Below are 24,468 nucleotides of genomic sequence, written 5' to 3'. Positions count from 1 at the left end.
CTACGCAACACTGGAAACCAGAGATACTTTTAACTCCAAGGGACTGACAAGTTCAAATGTAAACGACACTTCCTGGCATAAAAACCACAGGCAAAGTCAAAAGAAAATGACAAACTAGAAAAAAATTACAAAATATTAATCTCCCAAATTTATAAAGAACTCCTGGAAATCAAACAGGAAAAAGATCACAAGCCCAAGTAATAGGAGCAAAGGATCTGAAGGGACACTTCACAAAAAAAGGATAAATGGGTTTAAACATGAAAAGATCAGCATTACTCGTTAAATCAAAATTTTTTTTAAACTCGGAATTTAAACTATACTGTTTGCCCCTTAAGAGAGAGGGCTGTAGATGCTGCCACTGTCAAACGCCTGCTGGCCGAGGAGCTGGGAGGGGAAGACGGGTGTCCAGCACGTTCGGCAGTGTGGCTTCGCTGGCTCCCACTGTCTCCAGGCGTCATCGGCTGCGTGTCACTTAGGATTTCAGTGGCGCCTCTGAAGGTTTTAGTGGTGACGCCTGAAGTCTGGAAAGAGGAGGTGTTCTCAGGCCACAGACCAGTGTTCTGGGCTGGCACAGAGACCTCACATGGGGCCATGGCACCAGCACAGGCGGCAGCTGGCACCTTATTGTCCAGCAGCACGTTGCTGATCTCAGGTGAGGTCCTCCCTCGTGAACGTAAAGCCCACATGCTTGTGGACATGAGGTGACAGTTCCTCTAGAGCTGGGCCGTTTTCCAGGTGCCCCGGGATGGCCTCATGCACCTCAGTGTTCTTGCCCGTCGGCATCACAGCTTTCCCGCAGATGGACATGCAGATCTGCTGCACCTGTCTGGAGCCCACGGTCTGCTCCCACAGTGAAGCAGTTGGGATAATCATCCAAAAGTTGGATGATCCCAAGGAAGTAGTTGGGCTTCCAGGTCTCCATGTCTTCCCTGGGCATCTGGGCGGTACATGAGGGACTGCCATACAGCATTTAAAAACAATGTCACTCTCATGACACATGCCTGGCAAGAGCGACTCTGACATTTTTGAAGACTAGGCTAATTGTCTTGTAGAATATTGCACAATTTGTCCATGTAATTGTTGCTTCAGTATTAGATAAACATTTTTTTCAAGAACACTATCTGGATTATGTGTCCCATTATGTCAGTTTGTCTCAAACTGGTCATGCGAAGTTAGATCACCTAATTAAGGACATGTCTGCCAAATTTTTGTAGTATGGGGTACCTTTTCCCTTTTGTAATCAATAATTAATCCCTAGAGTATAATACCTTGAGACTGTTAGACTATGCTGTTCCAAAACGAAGTTTCATTTAATAGTTTTAACATCCATCCATCATCTTTGCCTGAATCAATTACCATATTGGGAATTATAAAATAGTAACTTTCTAATTCTATGATTCATTCTGCTTTTATGAGCTGGCAATTTTTCCCTGGATTCATGGACTTATTCAATGTGTTATAATCCACTGCCACCCTTATTCTTTTGAATACCTACATTTTTCTAAATGTGTGCTGTCAGAGTTCCTCCAAGCTGGCTCCTGTATCCTCTTGACAAATTCTGGTCTTCAGACACTTGTTTACAGAGCCACCCAGTGACCTGATATACCCATTCAGACTGTTAAGTGAGAGAAATAAACTTGTATTGGATTTGCGCCATTAAATTTTTTGTCAATTTTTACAGCATTTTAGCCATCCTACTTAATACAAAATACTTCTAATTATTCCTTTTCATATCTCTCCCCTCTTGGTATGTTGCAAAATAGTAACTCTCTAATTCTATGATTCATTGCTTCTGTTGCAAAAGTTATCTATTGTAAGCCTTCACTCTTTTACCTGTTCTCAGCCTCATATAAGTATTCTTAACCTGAGCACTGACTTATGAAATGTGGTATTCTGCATGTACTTATATTACAGTTACTGATGGCTCAACTGCATTGTGATTCATCACGGCACTGGGGCTTTTTCTGCCAGGAACAGGCACAGAGCCAATCATTCTCTAATTTGAACTTCCTACTTACAAAATTAATTAGCCTGCATTTGACTTGTCCAATTTCTAAGTACCTAATTTATCCAGCATCTCTGGCACACAAATAAACATACACACAATACATTACTGGTCAGGGATTAAAACTGATTAAATAGTATCCCAGACTATTCTCTGAAAGGTTAACTGAAAAGAGTTGTTCCACACCAGCACCAAATCCTTTATGTCTCTGTATGGTCTTCTCACTATATAACTGTGGTATCATCTGAACTAAACTATGTTTCCCTGAGCCACTGATGATTATATTACACTTAATTAAATCAATGGCATGAGAAAGTCAAGATATATGTACACTACTTCCTCTGGATCCTTACAACATTCTTGAAAAAATTAGGTTACACTGAAATGATTTAGTTTTCCATATAGCTACCATTAATTTTTACCCAATGCCCTAAGTTTGCTTGTAAATTAATATTCTGGTGATGCATATTTCCATATATCCCTCCCTCACAATGTGTCTTCTTATTTACTGCAAACTATACATCTGTATTCACTTCATCATTTTGGTAGGAAAAGATAATACAAGTATCATGTTCAGAATTAAGGAGAAAGGAATCCCCATACTTTGTACTAGTCATTCAGGTTTTGCTACCAAATTTTAAGGAAGATATCAATAAATAGGAATATACCTAAAGAAGCAACAAATATGGGAAAGGGCTTCATAAGACAAACGGTTAAAGGGTCATAAGAATGGGAGTTGTTAAAAAGCAAGCTGTGTTAGTTTAGGAGCTAGTGTTTGTACCACCATCAGAAAGGTCTAAATATGTATGGGATGACTGTTTAGCAAACACGCTTATAAAAGGTTTAGTATTCAAAGGACATTTAAACTAGAGATTGCTTCTGAGCTCTCAATGACTGTCATCAACATTAGTTTTGCACTTAAAGGAAGGGGTTTAAGCATACAATGACCAAGAAAGTACCAATCAGAAATCATGCTCAACAGTTCCTGAGACCTCATTCACAGCCCCAAGCTACTGAACCCAGCTCCCGAGATGACTCAACCACCAGAGAGATGACACTGCTCAAGTTCAGTCGTCTGTGGTTTCCAAAACCATGGCTCTGTTTGTCATTTCTGAGAAAGTGAACCAGGCCACTCACCTGAGGGAGATCTTCTCTCGCCATTACACAATCTGGAACAGGCTACCCAGTCAACCAGGGTCTAGTTCTCCCACAAGTCTTTGACAACAGCATCACAGACCTATACCAGCTTACTCTATTACCATAAACAGTTGCCTGTTTTGTTTCCACTCCCTCCAGAATCAGAAAATATAACATGCCCATCTCTCCACAGACTGATTTTTTTAAAAGCAGCCTAATGGTAGAAGTTTCAGAGATTAAGAGAAATTTGGGGGAGCAGGTATGCTGCTTAGGTCAAATAATTCTACCTAAATACATATGGTGCTTTTTAGTTTATAAAGTGTTTTATGGAGATTTTCTAATTCAAAGTGTCTAAATTAAACTCCTGAAGAGACCTCCATTCCATGAATGATGCCAAGATGTTCAAGTGTTACAACTGAGTAAAATAGTAGTCTTTTCCCTAATTTGAGGTGAGGAGAAAGTGCCAACAAATGAAAAAGAGACATATTTACATACACAGAATGAAGGAAAACAAACTGTAGGATTATCCTGAAAGGTGCAGAAAAAGCTTCTGAGAAAATTAAACACTCATTCGTGATAAAAACTTCTTGGCAAAGTAGAAATTGAGAGAAATTTCCTTAACTGGTAAAGGACCTATGAAAAATCTATAGCTATTATATTTGTGAAAGACATTTTCCTGTGAAAATTGGGAACAAGACAAGGATATCTGCTCTGATCACTTCTATTCAACATTTTAGAATGTCATAGCCAGTTCAGTAATGTAAGAAAAAAGGGCACAGAAATTAGAAAGATAAAGTAAAACTATTGATAGATGATGTTTATATATACAGAATATCTCAAGGCATCTACCAAAAATTTACTGGAATAAGTTAATTTAGTAAGATCGCAGATCAATATTTAAAATTGCATATAAAAATGTAAACAAGATTTGAAAGTGTAAAAACTACCATTTATAATAGACTCAAAAACATAAAATATATAGGAATAAGTCTTTTAAAATGTGTGTAAAACATTAATGCTAAAAGCTATAAAACACTGGTGAGAAAAACGAAGACCTAACAAAGACTAATATTGTTAAGATGTCAGTAGTCCCCAGTTTGAGATTTAATGTAGTCCTAATCAAAATCCAACCAGGCTTTTTTTGTAGAAATTGAGCAGCTCATCCTAAAATCTTTTGTATAGGAAATGCAAAGGGCCAGAATGGTCAAAAAAAGAATGAAGATGGAAGGCTTACACTACCTGATTTCAAGAGTGATAAACTACAGAACTGAAGACAAGTGTGGTACTGGCTTAAGAACAGACAAAAAAACAGAGTAGAGAATTCCAACAGTCCACTTGATTTACAAGAAAGTACCAATTCGAAGGAGGAAAGTCTTTTCAATAAATGGTGCTGGACCAATTGGATAGCAGAATGAAAAAGAACCACCTCAGTCTCGCCTCACACTATACAAACAAATTAGTTCAGGATGGATTGCGGGTCTACAAATAAAAACTAAGACTCTAAAGCTTCCAGAAGGAAAACAAAGGAATATATCTTTGCAAATACAACCTTGGGGTAGGTAAAGAATTCTTAACCAAACACAAAAGCACTAACCATAAAAGAAAAAAAAAATGAATAAAGTGGACTTATTAAAATTAAACTCTTCTCATAAGAAAATGAAAAGGCAAGAAACACACTGGGAGAAAATATTCACATCTATCTAACAAAGGACTTGTGCCCATACTACCAGACAGATAGACAGACAGACAGACAGACTGACTGACTGACTATCTATCTATCTACCTATCTATCTATCTATCTACCTACCTACCTACCTACCTATCTTGCCTACAAATCAATAGTAAAAAGACAGGTAAATCAAAACAAAAATGGTCAAAATACTTGAAAAGATACTTCAAAAGAAAAATGTGCAAATGGTCTCTAGCAAGTGAAAAGGTGCCTAGCATCATCAGCCATCAGGAAAAGGCTAAAACCACACTGACATACAATTTCATATCTATCAGATTAAAATTAAACCGATACCAAATATAAGAAAAGATATAAGAATGTAAAATGATATGACCCTCTGGATAACAGTCTGGCACTTTAATATACACCTATCCTATGATCTAGTACTTCCACTCCTAGGTATTCTACCCAGGAGAGAGAAAAATTTGTGTCCATAAGAGGACTTGTTTGACCACACCAAATGCTGGCAAGGATGTGGAACAGCAGGAACTCACTGCTAGTGGGAATGCAAAACAGTAGAGCCACTTTGGAAGACAATATGGCAGTTTCTTACAAAATTCAACATATTCTTATCATACAATCCAGTAATTGTGCTCCTTGGTGTTTATCCACAGTAGTTGAAAACTTATGTCCACACAAAAATTTGTACGCAAGTATTTATAGCAGCATTATTCATAATTGCCAAAAGTGGGAAGCAACCAAGATGATCTTTGAAAGTGACTGGAAAAACTGTGATTATTCAGCACTTTATAAAAAGAGATCTATCAATCCATGAATAGACATGAAGAAAACTTAAACATATTATTAAGTGAAAGAAGCTGATATGAAAGAGCTATCTATTGGATGATTCCAACTATATGACATTCTGGAAAAGGCAAAACTATGGAGACAGTAAAAAGATCAGTGGTTGCCAGAGGTTAGAAGGGCAAGAGGGATGAATAAGCAGAGCACAGAGAATTTTTAGTATCACTCTGTATAATACTATAATGGTGAATACATGTTATTAGGTCCAATGACCTATGACTATCTAGAACTCTAGATAGTAACTGTGGTGGCTGGCAACCTACCCCAATAATGTTGTGAACTGGTGGGGAAAGGGATGACAGTGGTTGCTAGGGGTTTGAGATTTGGGGAGATGAATAGACAGAACACAGAGAATTTTTAGGGCAGTGAAAATACTCTGTATGATACGATAATGATGGATACATGACATACATTTGTCCAGACCTACAGCATGCACAACAAACAACAAGAGTGAACTGTAATGTAAGCTATGGATCTGGGGTGATTATGATGTTCACCAACTGTAACAAATGTACCACTCTGATGTGGGACGTTGCTAATCGGGGAGGCTATGCATGTGTGGGGCAGGGTATATACAGGAAATTGTACCTTCTGTTTAATTTTGCTGTGAATCTAAAACTTCTCTAAAAGAGAAAAATCTATTTTAAAAAAAGACTTGTACAAAGTTAGGCAAATATTTCTTAGATATGTAATTAAAAGCACAAACTATAAAAAATTGATAACTGAGACTTTGACAATATTAAAATTTTTTTCTTTAAAAGGCAGCATTTAAAAAATAAAAAGATAAGTCATAAGTTAGGAGAAAATATTTACAAATCATATACATGATAAAGAACTTACCTCTAGAATTTAAAAAATATTTGAACATTTTTATTCAAATATTTTTATTTGAATATATAAAAAAATTTTGAAACTCAGTGAGATGACAGCGACAACTAACCCAATTTTAAACACGAGCAAAAGACTAAACTAGACATTTCACCAAAGAAGATATATGAATGACTAATAAGCACATGGAAAGGTGCTCAACATCATTAATCATTTGGAAAATGTAAATTAAAACTGCAGTGTGATACTACAATTTGGTTATAATCAAAATAACTAACAATATTGAGTGTTGGCCAAAATGTGAACAAATCAAATCTCTCATACAGTCATTTCTGGATAACAGTTTAGCAGTTTCTTAAGAAGTTAAAACATAAAGGTATTATATTATCCAGTAATTACACTCCAGACTCAAGAGAAATTAAAATACAGGTCTATACAAATACCTGTATATGAATGTTCAGACACAAAACACCACATATTCTAGGATTCCATTTATAGAAAATATCCAAAAAAGGCAAGAGACAGAAAGCAGATGAATGGCTGCCTGGGCTTAGGGGTGAGGACTGGCATGAGGGAACTTTGGGGGTGATAGAAATATTCTAAAATTAGATTGTGGTGATGGCTGTACAAATCTATAATAATCACAGAACTGTACACTTACGATGAAATGACTTTATGGCACATAAACTACATCGCAATAAATTTTTTTTTAAAGGACTTGTACAAGAATGTTCATAGCAGCTTTATTTAAAATAGGCCGAAACTGGAAGCAATCCAAATGGTCTTCCAAGGAGAATGGATAAATTGTGGTATAATCAAAGAATGAAATATTGGCTATTAATAAAGAACAAGCTACACAACATGCATGAATCTCAAAAACATGTTGACAAAAGAAGACACTTTAGTTGTCCTATTGTATACTATATTCCACTTATAAAAGAGTGTTCTCTTTTTTTCTATTATTGTGTTGTGTTCCATTTATATGAAGTTACGAACAGGCAAAGTTCACTTTTGGTACTAGAAATCAGAACAGCAATTGCCTCTGGGGTAGAGAGATTGACTGCGAAGGGGCACAAGAGAACTTTCTGGAGCATGAAAATGCTTCTGTATTTTGACAGTGATGTTTTTTACATGGGTGTATACATGTATCAAAATGCAACAATTAGGATCTGTGTATTTTACTATATGTACCTCATTAAGTTTTTAAATGATTAAAAATGCCAAAAAAAGACTTACTGCTAGTCAAACTATGAAATCAATCAATCGTATTTATTTTCAGATCCAAAGAAGATATGGTGTGTATCAATTTTGAAATCATAACATGTTGAACAGTTAATGTAAATGACTGGATAATAATTTAATACTCATTTTTAAATGTTTTAATTATGCCATGCGATACATACACGTATGTATATTTAACATATGTATGTTATAAAACAGTCAAACTCATTTATTCTTTGTATATTCATTCACTCATTTACTCCAAAAATACTTATGGAAGACCAAAAATATATTCTAGGCATCCAAGTTCAAACGGTGGCTCAATCACAAATACAATGCTGATATTTCACTTTTATATCAAAATCTGAGTGTACCTTACAGAATGAAGTTTACTTAACAGGAGTTTCCTGGTTTGCTTGTGGGAGGAAAAGTGTTAGATAACAAAACAGACCCAAACATGAAACAAAAACAAATTCGATGCCAGTCAGGTCCAGTAGATTCAGGACTCGTAAGTTAGATCCTGATTTCAAGCCTCTATTAACTGCAGGTCTTTCTGCTCCACCTCCCGCCCTCTCCAGCCACAGGAAGGCAAGGCTAACTTGTGCAAACACTCCTTGAAGGAAGTTGCTGCCTGATCAGCGGCATCTATTACAACTTGGGACTCAAGCCAGGAGCAAGGAAACGCCGCCACCACAGGCAGCCACCTACCTTTCTGGTAACTTCTCCTCCACTCCCCCAGACACTTTTGAGTCTGCTCTAGGCCGGGGCTGGAGGTGTGATGACTAACTAGGCATGGCTGCTGCACCCCAGAAGAGTTTGTCTACAGACCGCACTACCCACTGCTGTGGAGGGTGCAGTGTCCGGGCACCTCCTACACTCCTGTTGCATTTTAAAGAGTGTTTAAAATGTTCATGCCTTTTGACCCAGTACCTCCACTCCAGAGATTTATCATAAGAAAATAATCAGAGTTGAATGAAATAATTACTACATGAGCAGCTCACTTCAGCATACTTAACATACAGAACACTCTCCTGCTCCAAAAGAATCAAAACAACTTAAATGCCTAACAAGAGGGAAGTAATCAAATGAATTACGATAGTCATAGGATAGACTACTATCTGCAGCCATGAAAAAAAAATAAAAGCTTTTCAGAAAAATTAAAGACCTGGAAAATGCTGACATATAATGTTAAACAACAGAAGCAAAATAAAAACTGTATATATCAGGGCTTCTCACAGGAGGACATAATGGAATTCCCCCTGCCTCCCAGAGATTCTGCTGATCCCTGAATCAATGTTACTGAGGGAATGTGCTCTTGTCCTTAGATAGTCTTACTGAATGGGGGATGGGGAGGTTAAAAACCAGTGGTGCAGAATGAGTTGCTCTAAGATGTGCCACTCTGGCATGCAGATTATTTCAGCTGAAAATAATCAAGGCCCAGAAGGCTCAGGAAGAAACTGACCTTCTCCCCTACTGCTTAAAAGAATTCAAAAGACTTACTCCAGGCAGGAAGCTACCATCATGAGATGACTATATTTTAATATGAGCTAGGTGTGACTGACAAGGAGAACCTAGAAAGGCCTATTTGACAAAGTCTCCTCTCTGTGCCATTTTCAAGATGACCCAATACACATTTGTTTACTAAACAATAACTCTTTTCATCTTGCTGTGAATTGCCTTACTTACCCCTAAGTTCTGAATGATATATATACCTCATTTTGCCTTGCTGTCTTTGGAATTTTCATGCTTAAGTGAATTCCCCATATTAAAACTTGATTTTTTTCTGTTAATCTGCTGTATGTCATTTGAATTATCTGACCAGTCAGAAGAACTTTAAGGGAAAAGGGGAAAGAAAAGAAAACTTTTTACTATTTAAAACCTTTGATTCAATAATTATTAAGTAATTATTCTTATAGGAATCTGTCCCAAATAATGTGAACTGGAATCAAAATGTAAAAACACTGTCTCTACTCACACTTCTGACACCAAATGTGTGGGTTTTTCTATACCAATCAATTCTAACACTAACTACCCAGAATTAGTGCAGACCCCACAGGTAGAGGGCTCAGTCCCACAAGACTGCTTCCCACTTTAGATGCCACTTATAAGTTCCAGATTGTCACCTGTACTTCTAACAAACAGCTATAAATCAAGGGAGTCCAATGACCCCCTCCTCAGGCTCAATAATTTGCTTTAATGGCTCACAAAACTCAGGGAAACACTTTACTTATATAAACCCCAAGAATAAAGATTCATTTGACGTGAACCCAGAGAAGAAATTTATTTGCTGGGATGGACTCCCCAATGATCAATTGAGGGCCCAAATTTCATAAGTTATCAGAGTCTAGTAGCCATCTCCTGACAGGGGCTTCCTAAGTATTTTCTATACCCAGACAGAACCTCACACTGAACTCTTGGTTTCCCAAACTGTGCTCTGCTCATTTACGCCCTTCTGAGCCAATTATCATTAAGAGAGTTCTTGGTTTCATCTTTCAACCAATGGACTGAGACCTGCCTCATCCAATCAGAACTGCACGATTATATCCTCATTTGCATTTAAACCAATCAATCAGAACTGCTCCATAATCAGGATGCATAATGCTGACAAATCAGGACTGTAAGATTCACTCCATCAGAATCGTATGAATTTGGATACCTCATTTACATAAAGTAGACCTAATTGGGGACCTGTGTGGGAACTTCCTCTATAAAAGGCAGCCTTCCCTATGTCTCTGTGGAGCATACTTTTGGTTTCTACCAGAGGCTGCATCTCCTGGGTTTGCAAACTTCACATGAATAAAGTCTCTCCATTTCCTAATATTTTTGGGGGGAGGGATTTTTTTTGGAGGGGGGAATTTTTGTTGACACTATTACTGATTTATTATAAAGGATACAACCTAGGAACAGCCAACTGGAAGAGATGCCTAGGGCAAAGTATGGGAAAGGGTGCAGAACCTCCATGCCCTCACCTTCTTGATTAAATCATTGACCACTGATGACTGAATTCAATCCCTAGTATACCTCCCCTTTTTAGAGGTCAGGAGGTGGGACTGAAAGCTGCAACTCTCTAATAACCTGGTTGGGTCCCCTGGCAACCAGCTCCCCATCTACCAAGAAGCACTTCATGAGCATAAACTAGGGCAAAGTATGGGAAAGGGTGCATAAACTAAGGTATGGTTAACAGGGGCTTATTATAAATAACAAAAGACACGCCTTTCACCAGCTGCTCTATACCAGGAACCAGGAACCAGTGATGAAGACGAAATGTATCACAGAATCAAAAGTTTATGTACATTCAACTTAGAATGATTTACGGCATCAAAAAAAAAGAGCAACCACTTTTCCCAAATATTAAGAGAAGGGCTAAAAAAGGCTGAAATAGCATGCGATTACTACAAATGGTATTTGTAAAGACATGGAAAAATGCAATGACACACTTTAATCACAGCATGACAACTACGTTTAAATGCTACATAAAATGTATTAAATGTATAAAGAACAAAAGCAAACAAAACAAAAGTGGGATAAAATACACCACAATGTTAATGGCTTTGGACCCTGCGATAGTGAGCTCATAGATATTCTTTTTCTTCAACTCTCCAGAATAAAATAAATTGAAAGGAGGGAAGGTGCCAAGCAGGATTAGGAGGCAATGGAGACAAGAATAACAATGGAAAATGGAAGAGGCAGTGGAAAGAAAGCCATTCAAGGGCTGGTTAGAAGGGAGCAGGCTTGAGGGCTTATTAGCTGGGGGATGGGATAGGGGTGTGGAGCTGTTAGATATCTTACTGGAATACGTGGCTGGGAGTGAAGGAGGAGAAATGAGAGGAGGAGAAAGGTCTGGACCTGGGGCAGGAAGAGGAAGGAGTCCAAAAGCCCAAGGCCTCTCCTCTTCCCTGACCCCCAGAGGGTACTTCTATAAATGGTCTGGGCAGGAGCGGTTAACAGGGGTGACCTCTGTCTGCCTTGGCTGCTTGGACGGGACCGGCTGCCCGTCCATTAAGCCTCCCTGGACACAATGCATGCTTTCAGCTTCCTCGGAACATCTTGGCTTTGAATCTCTCCCTTTCCCTCCCCAGGATATCACTGCTCACTATGATTTTTTAAGGGAACAAGGGAAACAAACTTGTGTTGCTTTCTCTGATAAAGTAAAATGAATAGCCCCTTCCTAGGTTCTCATTTCTAGGCTCATTTCTGGCCTGAACCTCAGTTCACTTTTATATTTCTCCAGACAGGCAGCAAAAGGCATTAGAAACAAACACAAACAAATAAACCTGCACCCCTGGTTGAAGGTCTAATTAGACAGCCCTTTTTAAAACTATAAAAAGTACTATGTAAATATTAGTTATTGACATCTTTAAATCTGCTGGTGTACTTGTTCTATGATTTCACCTTTAAAGGGCAAGTCAGACAGTCCTTCCCCATGCCTGCTCATAACATTTTTATTAGCTCTTCACAACATTCCTATGAGGTGTGCTTATCCCCAGCTGACAGCAGAGGCACCGCGGACTCAGTCGGCTGCAAGCTTCTGCCAAGCAGTGGCAGACATGGGGCTGGGACTCCTGTATCCGCCCCTATTCCACACTGACACCAGTCTGCTCTTCCACAACAGGGTGGAGTCTATGCCCAAACAGAATGTCAGGGGATTCTATCTCTTTTCCAGAGTCAGTGTGGATTTTAATCCCCAAACAACAGCGCCAAAGCCCTGGGTTCACAGCCACCCACTCCAGCCCAGTTCTCTTCATCAATCCAAAACTGCTGCTGCTCCAACTCCCTGTGAGCATTTGTCATGGAGAACATTTCCCTAAGGCCACGAGGCAGCTCAGATGGGCAGCCCACAGCTCACCCCGAAAATAGGGAGGTGAAAGCTGTTAACCATTTCCACCCTGCAGCCTTCCTTCTAAATTTATGGGGACCCCCTCTTCCCCACCCTCACAAATAAAGGCAAAATTGAAGGAGGCAAGACTCTACCAACAGTAAGAGCTAACCCACAGCAAATCCTTATTCCATGCCAGGCACTGACATACCATGTAATTCCTCACAGCCCAACATGGTAGGTATTATTAATACTTCCATTTTACACAGGAGAAAACTCAGGGGCAGAGTGGTTAAAAAAATAGTCAAGGCTACACAGGTAGGTGGGAGAAAAACTGGAAATAATCCAGCAGTCTGGCTGGAGTCCACACTCAGGATCATTCTCTCACCTTTGTTTGCTCTGGGAGATAATCGATCAGCCCACTTTTCCTCGCCACCTGCCTATTTGACCAGGGAGTTAGTGATCACCTACCTGAGGGAACACGAACCCACACACCTGAATCCCAGAGCTTTCCTGGAAAGGATCCAATCAACCAATGGCCTGGCATTCACAGAACACCTTGGTCTCTAAGCTTATGTCTTTCAACCAAACAAGACATTGTACTTGCAGCCCTCCTTTGTTCTAATTTTCTTCTCTCACTGGGGCATGTCGAAGGGATTCAGAACCAGCCTCCCCAACATGCGACACGTTAGCATGTTAATTATTTTGAGCTGACAGCTATCGAGACTCTGTAGGTTCACAAGAAACTTTTACTTCTCCCTTAAAGATTTTAAATTGGAGACCTTACAAGAAATAACATTTTATAGCTTATCTCTACGGCAGGGCGAACTTCTAATTACTGAACATCTGCTCTTCTTAGCATCTCGTGAATGACTTTTCTTTCCTCTGAAGCCCCAAGGCACCTTACCTCTTCCTTGGCTCAGGATGCCACATATATCTCATTTTCCCTCTTCTGTCTCTGAACTTCTCATGTATGTGGGTCTCTGACTCTCTTATATATGCGGGGTTCATATATGTATGTATATAATTAAATTTGGTTATTTTCTCTTGATAATCTGTTTCATGTAGACTTATTACACCAGCTGAAAGTAACTTGAAAGGTAAAGTTTCCTCCCCACCACAATGTTCATACCTAGACTGATAATTCTAGTGACAAATTCCTAAAAACAGTACATGACATTTCCTCAAAACCATTCCACAAGGTTCCACTGTGGTACTTCCTCTTCCCCTTCTTCACCCCCTGGCCCCCTACCCCACAGAACTGTGAACACTCAGATCCAGGGGAAGGAAACAAAGATCTAAATAGAAGCTTCAACTGTAATGAAATTCCAAGTATAGACAGATGTGACATCTGTCCCATGACATTTAACAGAAAATTTCAAAATGAGGAAATTAGGCCACCCTTGGACTTGCACCACAGAAAGCTCTCAAAGGCTGAGCTGTGAACACCTCAGTTCCTCACCCCCGCAGAGCTTTTGGACAGAGCTATGTCCAGGCAGTGTGTAGGAGCAGATCTGTGATGAGCTGGAGAGGGCTGGGCAGAGAAGGAAGAATAAGGAGTAGCTTCACAAGTCCTGGGAACCCTCAGAGCAGCCACAGAGAGCCAATGCACAAGCTCAGGACCCATTTGGACTCCAACATCAGGCTGCTTAAAGAAAGAAGGCTCCTTGGTGCCCCATCTCCACAGGATGCCCTGGGGACCTTCCAAGATGCACAAGATGCATCTTCCCCTACACACAGAATTAGTGGTTTGGGATTTTAGAAGCATTCCTTTTCTCCACTGCAGCTTGCCCACAAATGTACTCCATTTTTTATTGTACTGCAGAGGTGGAAAACTCTAAAGTTCTATGTAAATAAATAAAGCTAATAGGGTGTGAGAAAAATAATGACATATCTTGTATTTTTCTGACATGGAAGCACTGCAGAGTGAACAAAAGACTTCATTCTCTCAAAGGAATATACCCTTTACTATTTTTCTAGGGAGAAAAACATGTCAACCTACCTTTTGCTATCCCACTTGAGATAGATGCGCATGTAGAAAGACCTCATACTGTAAGAGAAAAAACAGTGTAAGCACTATTGTCCACCGCCTCGAGGACACGGGACACTTTAGGGAGTGGTAGAGACCAAGGAGTGTACTACTATTCTCTAGAGAGAAGGCTGCTTCAGTACTGCCTTTGGAAATTCTTGTGGGTAGAGTATGTGAAATCTCCCAATTTTCAACATTGGTTCAGTTTTCTTTTTAACTCTATGCTGGCCTGATAAAATATCTGTTAGTTGGATGTGGCCCATTTCCCCAGGTTGTAACCAAGGCAGTCGAGTGTGCCTTGGGGGCGTAGCTCTGCTGTATGCTAAAGGTAGTGTGGAACAGCACAGAGGCTGGAAATAATGTAAATCCAATAGATTTAAATTTAAATCCTGGCTCTACTTTCACTAGCTGCAAGACCTCAAGTAAACTATTAGCCACTCTTATCTACAATTTCATCTGCAAAACAAGCTGACAATACCCAACTTAGAGACATTTGTGAGAATTAAAAATATATGTGTAAAGACTACCATGAACTCTCAACAAATGTTAAATTTCCTTCCCCCCTATCACTAAAACGAGTTGGCAAGTCTTACTTAGCTTCTTTTAGATTTTGATGTTCTCATCTGTTAAAAACTTAAATAATCCTCCAGCTCGGCTGCTCCACCTCACAGAATAGGATGAAGTGATGTGGATGAAAGCAAAGTGCTTACAAATTAGAAGAGTTACTGGTCTGATTGTCAACACACTTTCCTCTCATTTCTAGGCCAACAAAGCACTAACTTGCTTTTCTAATGTGTTTATACCCTCAAATAACATAATGGAAGGAGAAGACGGTGTCACATTTGTGGTTATTCCTTAAAATAGCTATTAGCAATCCACTCTCCCGAGTTCAATTCCACTATCTTCACACTGAGGGAGAGTAAACATTATTAAGTCATTGCCTGGTCACTTAAGGGCCAGGAAAGTTTCTTTCCTCTCTCCATGCTCTTGTTTTAGAGAACTGAGGCAGAAAATAAAGTCACTTGACAGAAGCATATATCTTTTATTCACACACAGAAACCTGAACCACAAGCCAAACAATTTCACTTATGTAATGAAATGAATTCACTATGATATTTTCCTACTGTAAGGGTACTTTTGTTCATTCTCTCATTTTCCCATACATTGAGAGAAAACTGGGACATGCTTCGGCATTTCCTCAACTGAATCCTTAAAGGATCTTTACCACTTCTTTTACGCTAGCAAATCTACACTAGGCAAGGTCTAGTCTGAAGGGATTTGTCTAACATTTCAACTATCACAAATAGCATTTACTTGGCTTGTTTTCTCTTAAAAGCAAATAGGCATTAAAATCAGTTCCACTGAAGCTACTAAGAAATACGGGTTTATCTTTGAGGAGTATGCCTACCCTTCCTCTACCGAACTTTTATAGCTCCCTAAAACAATCATTACTTTTCCAAATTACTAATCATGACAGAATGAGTAAGAATTACATGATAAATCCAGAGGAAGGAGAAAAAAACGAGCAAGTTGAATGCATACAGTAACGATATTACTCCCTACGTCCTTCTTCTTCAAAACACGGTTCTTAGAAAGGAAAAGAATAGCGTGAAATTTTTTAGGACTCAATTCTTTGCTAAATATTTACATGTCATGATGCCTGAAGCAAAAAAAGGTAAGGTCATAAAAAATAAATAAATAAATAGGCCGGGGGGGTGGGGCACGCTACAGCTCTCCGGGGAGCAGGGCATCCCCCTGCGTAGGAACGCCGAAATCATGGCCGAGTTCTCATTTGGCATCAACGGCATTTTACATCAGCATGGCGGATATCCATCTGAAACCTTTACTTGCGTGCAGAAATATGGACTTACTTTGCTTGTAACTGCTGATCCTGAGCTCATGAAATACCTAAATAATGTCGTGGAACAACTGAAAGATTGGTTATACAAGTGTTCAGTTCAGAAACTGGTGGTAGCCATCTCAAACACTGAAAGAGGTCCTTGAAAGATGGCAATTTGATAATGAGTTTGACAAGACTGCCAAAGATGACAGCACACCCAGAGAAAAGTCTCAGAAGGCTATCCAAGATGAAATCCACTCAATGATCAGACAGATCACAGCTACAGTCACGTTCCTACCACTGCTGGAAGTGTCCTGTTCATTTGATCTACTGATATATACAGACAAGGATTTGGTTGTACTTGAAAAATGGGAAGAGTCGGGACCACAGTTGATTACTAGTTCTGAGCAAGCCCGTCTTCATTCCTTCACTACCACAATCCACAAAGTAAATAGCTTGGTGGCCTACAAAATCTCTGTCAATGACTGAAAATGAGATGACAACAATGATGTAATTCTCTAATGTACTTTTCCTGAAGCCAAGTCAACTATAGTTCATGTGTTTTATTTCATTGGTTAATTTTTAGATGGGGAAACTTAACATACTTAATTGTCCCATTGTTTGGTACCTGTTGGGCTTTTCATAGGGTGGACATAATTTTTCTGCACACTGTTCAAAAGGCAACCAGCACGTTACATCAGCACTGTAATGTCAATTCCTTTGAAGGTGGTAAATACAGAGGGAAAAAGTTTTGCTATAAAGCTAAATGCCTTCCTAAATCAGACCTTTTGGTCAAGTAGCTTGACTCAGAATATAGGTAGGGAGATATTTAAATGTGAAACACAGCAAAAGAAGTCTGAATATTCAGAATCTTTGTTTAGATCCTAAAGTAACTGGTAATCCATAAATGTCAAAATATTGCTATTAGGTCCTTTTGCCATTTATTTCATTTGTATAGTTTCCATATTTTGAAAAAACTCCAATTATTTGATTTTAATTTATATAACTTACACCTAAAAAGCTATCGATATTCCTACTGTTTAAATTCCGGTGATACAGAACTCTTAAAAATGTCTTTTTGTATTTTATAAAATCAAGCTTTAAATGACACTGATAAAGTTAAATGAGTATGTTTAAAAAAAAATAATAAGTCTCTTTTAGGTAATAAGTAGATCTCCACTCACCCTGTGATTTGTTTTATAATACACACTTTTTATTGATGTATGAAATGTTTCCATAAATGTACACAAATCCTAAGTGCATATGGGTGTGTTTATTACTCTGAGCTTTGTTTTTTGATGAGTATAACTTGAAAGGATTTGGGCAGTTCAGAAAAGCTGCTAACACATTTTACACAACCGGTCTGTTTGGAGACAACTCAACCCCAGGCTTACTAATGCCCTTTGTATAAAAAAAGCTGACCCAGCATCCACCTGCATCAACTTGATCCGCTCAGCTCTGCCACACTCAGCAAACACCCTACACCTTCTGAGCAAAATAAAGCGGCATCCATGAGGTTAAAAAAGACTTTCTGAGGCTGGAGAGGCAGCCTTTACACCTAATTTACAAAGACTGAGGATCTGTGGAAAGCCTTGCCTTCCAAACAAAGCTTCACAGGTGGTGGTGGTACTTTGAAAGAAAATGCCAAACATACAAAAGTAGAGACAACAGTGCCAAGTAAGCAATACCATACCCCATACCCTTCATCCAGCTTCAACTATTAACAACTCTTGGCCAATCTCCTTTCATCTCGATTCCTGTCACTACTTCACTAGCAGTGCTCCCCAAAACTGGATTATTTTGAAGCAAATCCTCAACCTATATTTCAATTTTAGTATGTCTTTCTAAAAGATAAGGATTAAAAAAAGAAAACTGTAATCATGATACCATTACCTAAAGTAACTAAATAAAACTAACATCTTTAATGCTATGAAATAACCAGTACAAATTTCCTCTTGGCCCAATTTTATAAAACCTTTTTCATCAACTCAGGATCCAACCAAGGCTCACACATTGCATTACCCATGGTATGTCTCTTAAACGGTTTTTAAACCACAGATACTCAGTTCCTGTTAAAAGTCTGAAAACCACAGGGGAAACGATTTAACTTGGGGCGATTAGTAATTCTGAGAGCCAAACACACATTCAGGTCCTCTGCAATTCTGATCTGTGGGGGTTTAACTCTGAGTTTGAGCAACAGCCCCAGCTCCTTACCCGAATCATTTGCAGAAGGTGGGGCGAAGCGAGCGCGTTTCCTCCGGCTAGATTTTTCCTCTGCAGGCAGGGTCTTCGCGGTAGCCTCAGGAATGCGGGGGAGCGGGCCCTGCTGCCACGTACCAAGGCCACCTGCCTAGGTGAGAAAAAGCTTCAGCCAACGAGTTCTCGAGGGCAGTCCCAGATTATCTAGAGAGAATTTCGAACCAGCTCAGGCTGGTCATAGAGGAACCAACCCGGGCGCCATGGTCTCCAAACACAAACAGCTCTGCAAAGCCTTGGGGCTTAATCCCACAGCCTGGTGCGCGCGGGGACACAGTCCCCAACTCGCCAAGGCCAGGAGAGGGGGAATGCAAAGTCCGCCCCAACGAATACACGTGCGTGTAAGTAACTATACACAGAGAAAGGAGACAATTACAAACATCTATTTCTATAAAATCATGTTTTTATGATATTTAAGAGCTATCTCCCCCGAAAACAGGATGCGAGCGTCTGAGTGTGAGTATACGCCCAACCCAGGCCACCAGGTTCCATCCGCTATCCTCCTGGTCCCCAAGCCCACGAGAGCTCCAGGCGCGAAGGCTACGCAACCCCCGCCCCTGCCCGCCCAAAAAAGTCAGGTTCGGCGTCTGTAGCTTTCAGCCAACACCCCCTCCTCCCCAACACACAGACTAGGACCTCTTCAGTAGTACAGAAACCCCAGCCCCAGAATCCCTGGAAGGCTGATTCCTCTCCCTCCTCGCGCAGAGCGCCCGTCTGGGAAGCGGCGAGCGGGGCCGGTGCCGTTGACCACCCGGACTCACCCGCGGCGCGGCGGCTCCCGGCTCGCGCTCCGCGTCCCACGCACAGGGCGCTGGACCAGACACGCGACAAGGTCGCCGCACCGGCACCTGCAGCGCTCGGCCCCAGGTGATCGCCAAGCGGGGGGCGTGAGCGCTGCGCGCTCCCCGGTGAAGGGGAGGGAGCGGCGAGCACCACCCCCGGGACCCCGCCGCGACCAGGAAGTGCGGGCGCCTGCACCGAGCAGCCTTTGAGCGCGCACGCCCCGTCGCGACCCCGGCGGGAGATGGGTGGAGAGCGCCGCCTGCCGGCGGGGCGGCAAAACCCAACGAAAGCTGCCACTTCGGACCCGCGGGAGAGGAGCTGAGAGAAGTGACACCACCAGGGTGCAGATGGAGGGTGACAGGAGTGGGAGACGCTCGGCGCTCAGTGAGACCCTCTTCTGCATGCCAGCTCTTGAAGCCCCAACCCCAGCACAAGGAGCTTCCATCTTCCCAGTTGGGTGATCACGGGTTCTTTGGCAGTTGCCTTCAGGTTGGAGTATACACAGGGTGACAGAACTTGAAATGTGCATGCCATTAAGAAACCGCCTGTAGTGCACTATGAATTATGATTTTTAAATAAAAGTCTGCAAATAGCACATTTGCAAATAGCACACTTATATTGCATTGTCTTTTTTTGTGTCAACAGTGCTAATTTGATACTCAGCAGATATTTGTTAAGTACCTAGGACTTTTCATTTAAACATTTAAAATAGGGCGCACTTTCCTCCTCTTTTTCATGCAGGGCTTTGAACAAGGGGATTGGCTTGGGCCTTAACCTCCCAGAGAGCCTGGACTGGCCTTGCAAGGAAGACAGTTAAGGCCTGCCCGAGGGTGCAATAAGAACCATGATGGAATTAAGTATAGGCTGCTAGAGCAACTGAGGAAGGGCTTGACCCAACCTGGGGAGGTCAAAGAGAAAATTCCTGGAGAAGAGGAAAGGTGAACTGAGGCATGAAGGACTACAGGATTCACCAGGATGTGAGGTGTTTCACCCAAGAGTCTACTGCCACAAAGGCATAAGTGGAAAGCTGCAAAAGTGCATGTTCTGACAGCAGAATGGCAAGTGTGTATAGCTGAGAAGGAGAGGATGTAAGCTGAGTTAGAGCAGGGGTTGTGGAAGCCACATCACGTTCCTATCAAAAATAACAACTGCCATCTATGGAGCATCTAGCATAAAACAGGAGCTGGACACGCATCACTTCAACCTAGGCTCACACCAACCCTACAAGGTGGGTTTTATTCCCCTTTACAGAAGAGGAAAATGAGGACTAGAAAGGTGAAGTGCCTTGCTAATGACAGGGCTGGGACTAGATGTCTCTGAGAATCCAGCCTGCACTCTTAAAAGCCTTGTCGCAGGCCAATCTAGGAGGCTGAATTTGTCTTTGGATGCTCCTAGCATCTCTACGTATCCCCAAATGCCCACTACTCTCTCTCCATTCCCAAAGCTTGTACCAACAACTACCTGCCCTCCCAACCCATCCTGTCTAAAGATTAAGGAGTATATTGCTGTGCATATCAGACTCTGTCACAAGGGGAACGCTGTCTCTGGGGCTGGTGGAGAAACTGTGGCAGAGGCCCTGGTTATTCCCCAACATCCATTCTCTCCTTCCATAATAATAGAATTGAAGCTGAGTCTAGGGCTGCTTAAAACATAGACTACATTTTCTGCCTCTCTTGCAGCAAAATTCATCAAGAGTGGTGCTCAGAGCCCCTGGAATCCACTTAAACCAGCAGCACTTCTGAGGGAGCTGTTCCTCCTCCAACATTCTTAATGTCAGGTATTCATCATGGGGAAGATGCTGCTTACTGCCTCCGCACTAATCATTCCCCACTTTTCCTTTTAAGAGAACTCAGATTTTGCTCAGGGAGGCAAGGTGCCGCACTAACATGCCTACCTTCCCAGAAAGCCTTTCGGCGCAGTCACATGACTCAATTCTGGCCAATGAGATGTAGGAGGAAGTTGCCTAGAGCATCCTGAGAAGGTTTTTACTTTCCTGATGCAGACACCACTAATCCCTCCTCTTGTTGCCTTCTGGTTGTGAGGTTGCTGTCAGGTGTGAAAAGAACCTGTGTTTTGTGACCACAGGCAACAGTAAAGAGAAAAGGAGGAGCAGCACCAACCCAAACTGCCTAGCTACAGACCTCTTATTAGGTGGGCAAAATAATCCCTTTACCTGTTTAAAGTACTCTTGGTCAGGGTTTGTTACAGCAAATGAATACAATTCTAATGGATACACTGTTCTTTACAAAAACAAAAAACAAAAAACCAGACTCAAAAACCCATCTAGCCAACCCTACTAATACAAAGTGTTATAGCAGAAAGAGGATAGGTTTTGGCATGAGACAATCTGAGTAAGAGTTTCAGCTCTTCCATTTTTTTAGCTAATGACCTTGGGTAAATTTGTGAAATTAGATTATGTGTTGTAAACTTAGAAGTTGTCATAAAAACACAAGGCACTGTTCCTGGCATATGGTGTGATTAATAAATGATCATTGAGATAATTCTCATCTAACAGTTTTTGGCCTCTACCAAATGGATACCTGCCAATATGTAGATTCAGAATCACAAATCCACTTCCCAGTTTCACCCCTTAGACAAATCTTTTTGCACAATCAGATCTCAAATGCTTTGCAACAAAAAGTCAATCTTAAAAGTTTCACTAAAAACCATCACTTGACTAGCATCTTGCTTCCTCATTTCCTAGACTATATCTGCTCTACCAAAATTTTTAAAAAGAAAAGAAGCACATGCTTTGTTGTGACCAGTCATGAACTGCTGACACACTAATTTAACAGATACAGGTGCATGTTTCTGTTTGACTCTGTCTTTTAGATAAGAAACTCTAATTTCAAGGATTCTGGGTTTGTATTTTTAACCAAACAAGACGTTTTAATGGTCCAGAGCATGCTTTTGTTGAAACTATAACATGGCCCTCTATGCTGAAATTGAATAGCATTGAAAATTAATATTAGTCGCTTAGATTTTTAGTTAAAAAAATAATACACGCTTTCAAACACTACTGAAATTTTTAAGTAAAAAAAAAATTAATGCAACTTTTTAAACCTGTATTCTATTAATAGACATTTAGGTTATTTCTAGTTTCTCTCAATTATAAATGATATTGCCTTGAACATCTTTGTCCATTCATGTAAGCTCACCACTTCTCCCCACTCCACTGCTTCCCACTCCAGGTCCAAGCCATCATCCGTCTCTTGACTGGATTATTGGAATAGCCTCCCGAGTGATTCCCTGTATTTGCCCTTGCCTTGATTCAACCCATCTGCAATGTAGCAGCTACAATAGTCATGTTAAAATGTTAATCAAATATTATCCCTCTCTGCTCAAAATTTTCCAGTGGCTACCCTCTCAGAATAAAAATCTGACTTATAAAGCTATATTGTCTGCCCCCGTTGACATTACCTTTCTGAACCATCTCCTTCCACACTCTCCTCTCTGCTTCAGCCATAAAAGCTTCCTCCGTGTTGTTTTAACATGCTCAGTATGCTTCTGCACTGAGGACCTTTGCACTTGTCTCCTTTTTTTGGAACTCTCTTATTCCAAATACCAAATGACTTAATCCTTCACCTCCTTCAGGTCTTTACTCACATTAAAGTCTTCTTGGACCACTGCTCTAAAATTACAAAGTGACTACTATCTCCTGGTCCTCTTCCTTGCGTCCTCCTTTCCTTTTAGCACTTTTCATCTTCCAACATACTGTATCTTTTAAGTGTTTACCTTTGTTGCTCTCTGTTTTCCCTCCACCCTTCCACCCAAAAATGTGAGCTCCAAGAGGATAAGGATTTATTTTTTTGAGAGTAGAGATTTGTGTTTGTTTTGTTTATTGCAGTATCTCCAGCACCTAGCACAGTGTTGAGTGAATGAAAGTGTGTTTAAATATGTAAGGTAAGTTCCTGAAAGTAAAATTTATGGGTCACAGAGATTTCTGTTTAAAATTTTAATCAACTGCCAAATCGCCCAAATTGCTCCAAAAGTTTGATGCAACATTCCTACCAACTATGTATGAACATCAGTTTCCCCTGACATTCACCAGTTTGACCACACATATTGTCTCTCTTAAATTTTACTTGAATAAGTAGAGTCTTAATGACAAACAGGAGAATTTACTGTGGCTAATTTAAGTTAAAAAAAATTTTTTTTAAGGAAAGAACACAGACTCCCTGGGCAGACCAGAGAGCCAGGTGCGCTTCAGCAGACAGGAGCAGTGGCCAAAGTGTACCTTGGTGGCTGCTGCAATGAAGGCCTCACTGCTGGTGCCTCTGGGCCCAGATGCCCAGTTTGCCCTCCTAGACCACCTGTATGTTGTTTACATTGACGATGTCAACCCTGCCACTCATTCTGCTCTGTAATAATTCTTGCTATTGTTTACCTTAGTTTGATATTTATATGGATTTATTGCTCACCAACAATCAATTAACAGAATGTCTTTCTGATTCTTGAATTTTTTATCTTGAACTGTCTTTTGATTATCTAGATTTTGCAAATAACCTTTTCCACAAGGGCTGGTGGGTACCATATTCTCTGAGTCATCTCTCCTCATATCTATCATCTCTAATCACTGGTTTGTCTTTTTTTTTTTTACCTCTCCCTGCTGTATTTTATCCAGCCCGTCTTCCAAGTCATTGATTGTTTTTTCAGATATATCTATACTTCTTCCAGCTTCTATTGTGGTTTTCATTTCCAAAATGGTTTTTTTCATGGTCGATACCATTTTACTTCATCTTTCTCTCTGTTTTCGCATATCTCCTTCTGAAGCTCTTTAGCAATGAATCATAGGTACTTGTTAAATTCTTTGAGAATGATGTATTTTTCTTAAATATTCTTCTATATTTGTCTATTTTTTTAGTTGTACTATGCATATAGCTTAAGTTGCATTTTTTCTCTTTTTATTTATTTTATATTTTAGGCAAGGCAACCCTTGATTGACCTCATAGATTGCAAGGACCTGTCAGCTTGCAATCCCTTATTTTTTAATTTATTTTTTATTATTATTGTTTTTTTA

At 40.3% G+C, this 24,468-nt stretch overlaps 2 protein-coding genes and 1 pseudogene across 4 annotated transcripts in view; 1 reads left to right on the top strand and 2 right to left on the bottom strand.

Annotated features, from left to right (window-relative positions):
- Window positions 1-19,623, bottom strand: part of GPR160 (G protein-coupled receptor 160) — a 30,935-nt gene extending 11,312 nt beyond the window's left edge. Inside the window, exons 1-3 of one of the 3 annotated variants that reach the window (XM_015588539.2) lie at window positions 19,427-19,623; window positions 18,624-18,759; window positions 14,543-14,590 (exon numbers count right to left, since the gene is read on the bottom strand). The gene's annotated coding sequence lies outside the window, so the exon portion shown is untranslated. Of the gene's footprint in view, window positions 1-1,495; window positions 4,803-14,542; window positions 14,591-18,623; window positions 18,760-19,426 lie in introns of those variants that run through there. The other 2 variants (XM_006910823.3, XM_025046075.1) reach the window with 2 other exon arrangements.
- On the bottom strand, window positions 61-1,488 carry LOC102881020 (annotated as a pseudogene).
- Window positions 16,048-16,898, top strand: LOC102894232 (mitotic spindle assembly checkpoint protein MAD2A-like). The gene is given in 3 exon segments (XM_015588526.1): window positions 16,048-16,112; window positions 16,276-16,560; window positions 16,562-16,898. Coding segments are annotated over 3 exon segments (687 nt in total).
- Window positions 19,624-24,468: the final 4,845 nt, after the last annotated feature.

This window comes from Pteropus alecto, unplaced genomic scaffold (assembly GCF_000325575.1).
Source record: "Pteropus alecto unplaced genomic scaffold, ASM32557v1 scaffold33, whole genome shotgun sequence".
Classification (NCBI taxonomy): domain Eukaryota; kingdom Metazoa; phylum Chordata; class Mammalia; order Chiroptera; family Pteropodidae; genus Pteropus; species Pteropus alecto.
The sequence above is the reverse complement of the archived record's forward strand: the minus strand, read 5'-3'. Positions and strand labels throughout refer to the sequence as shown.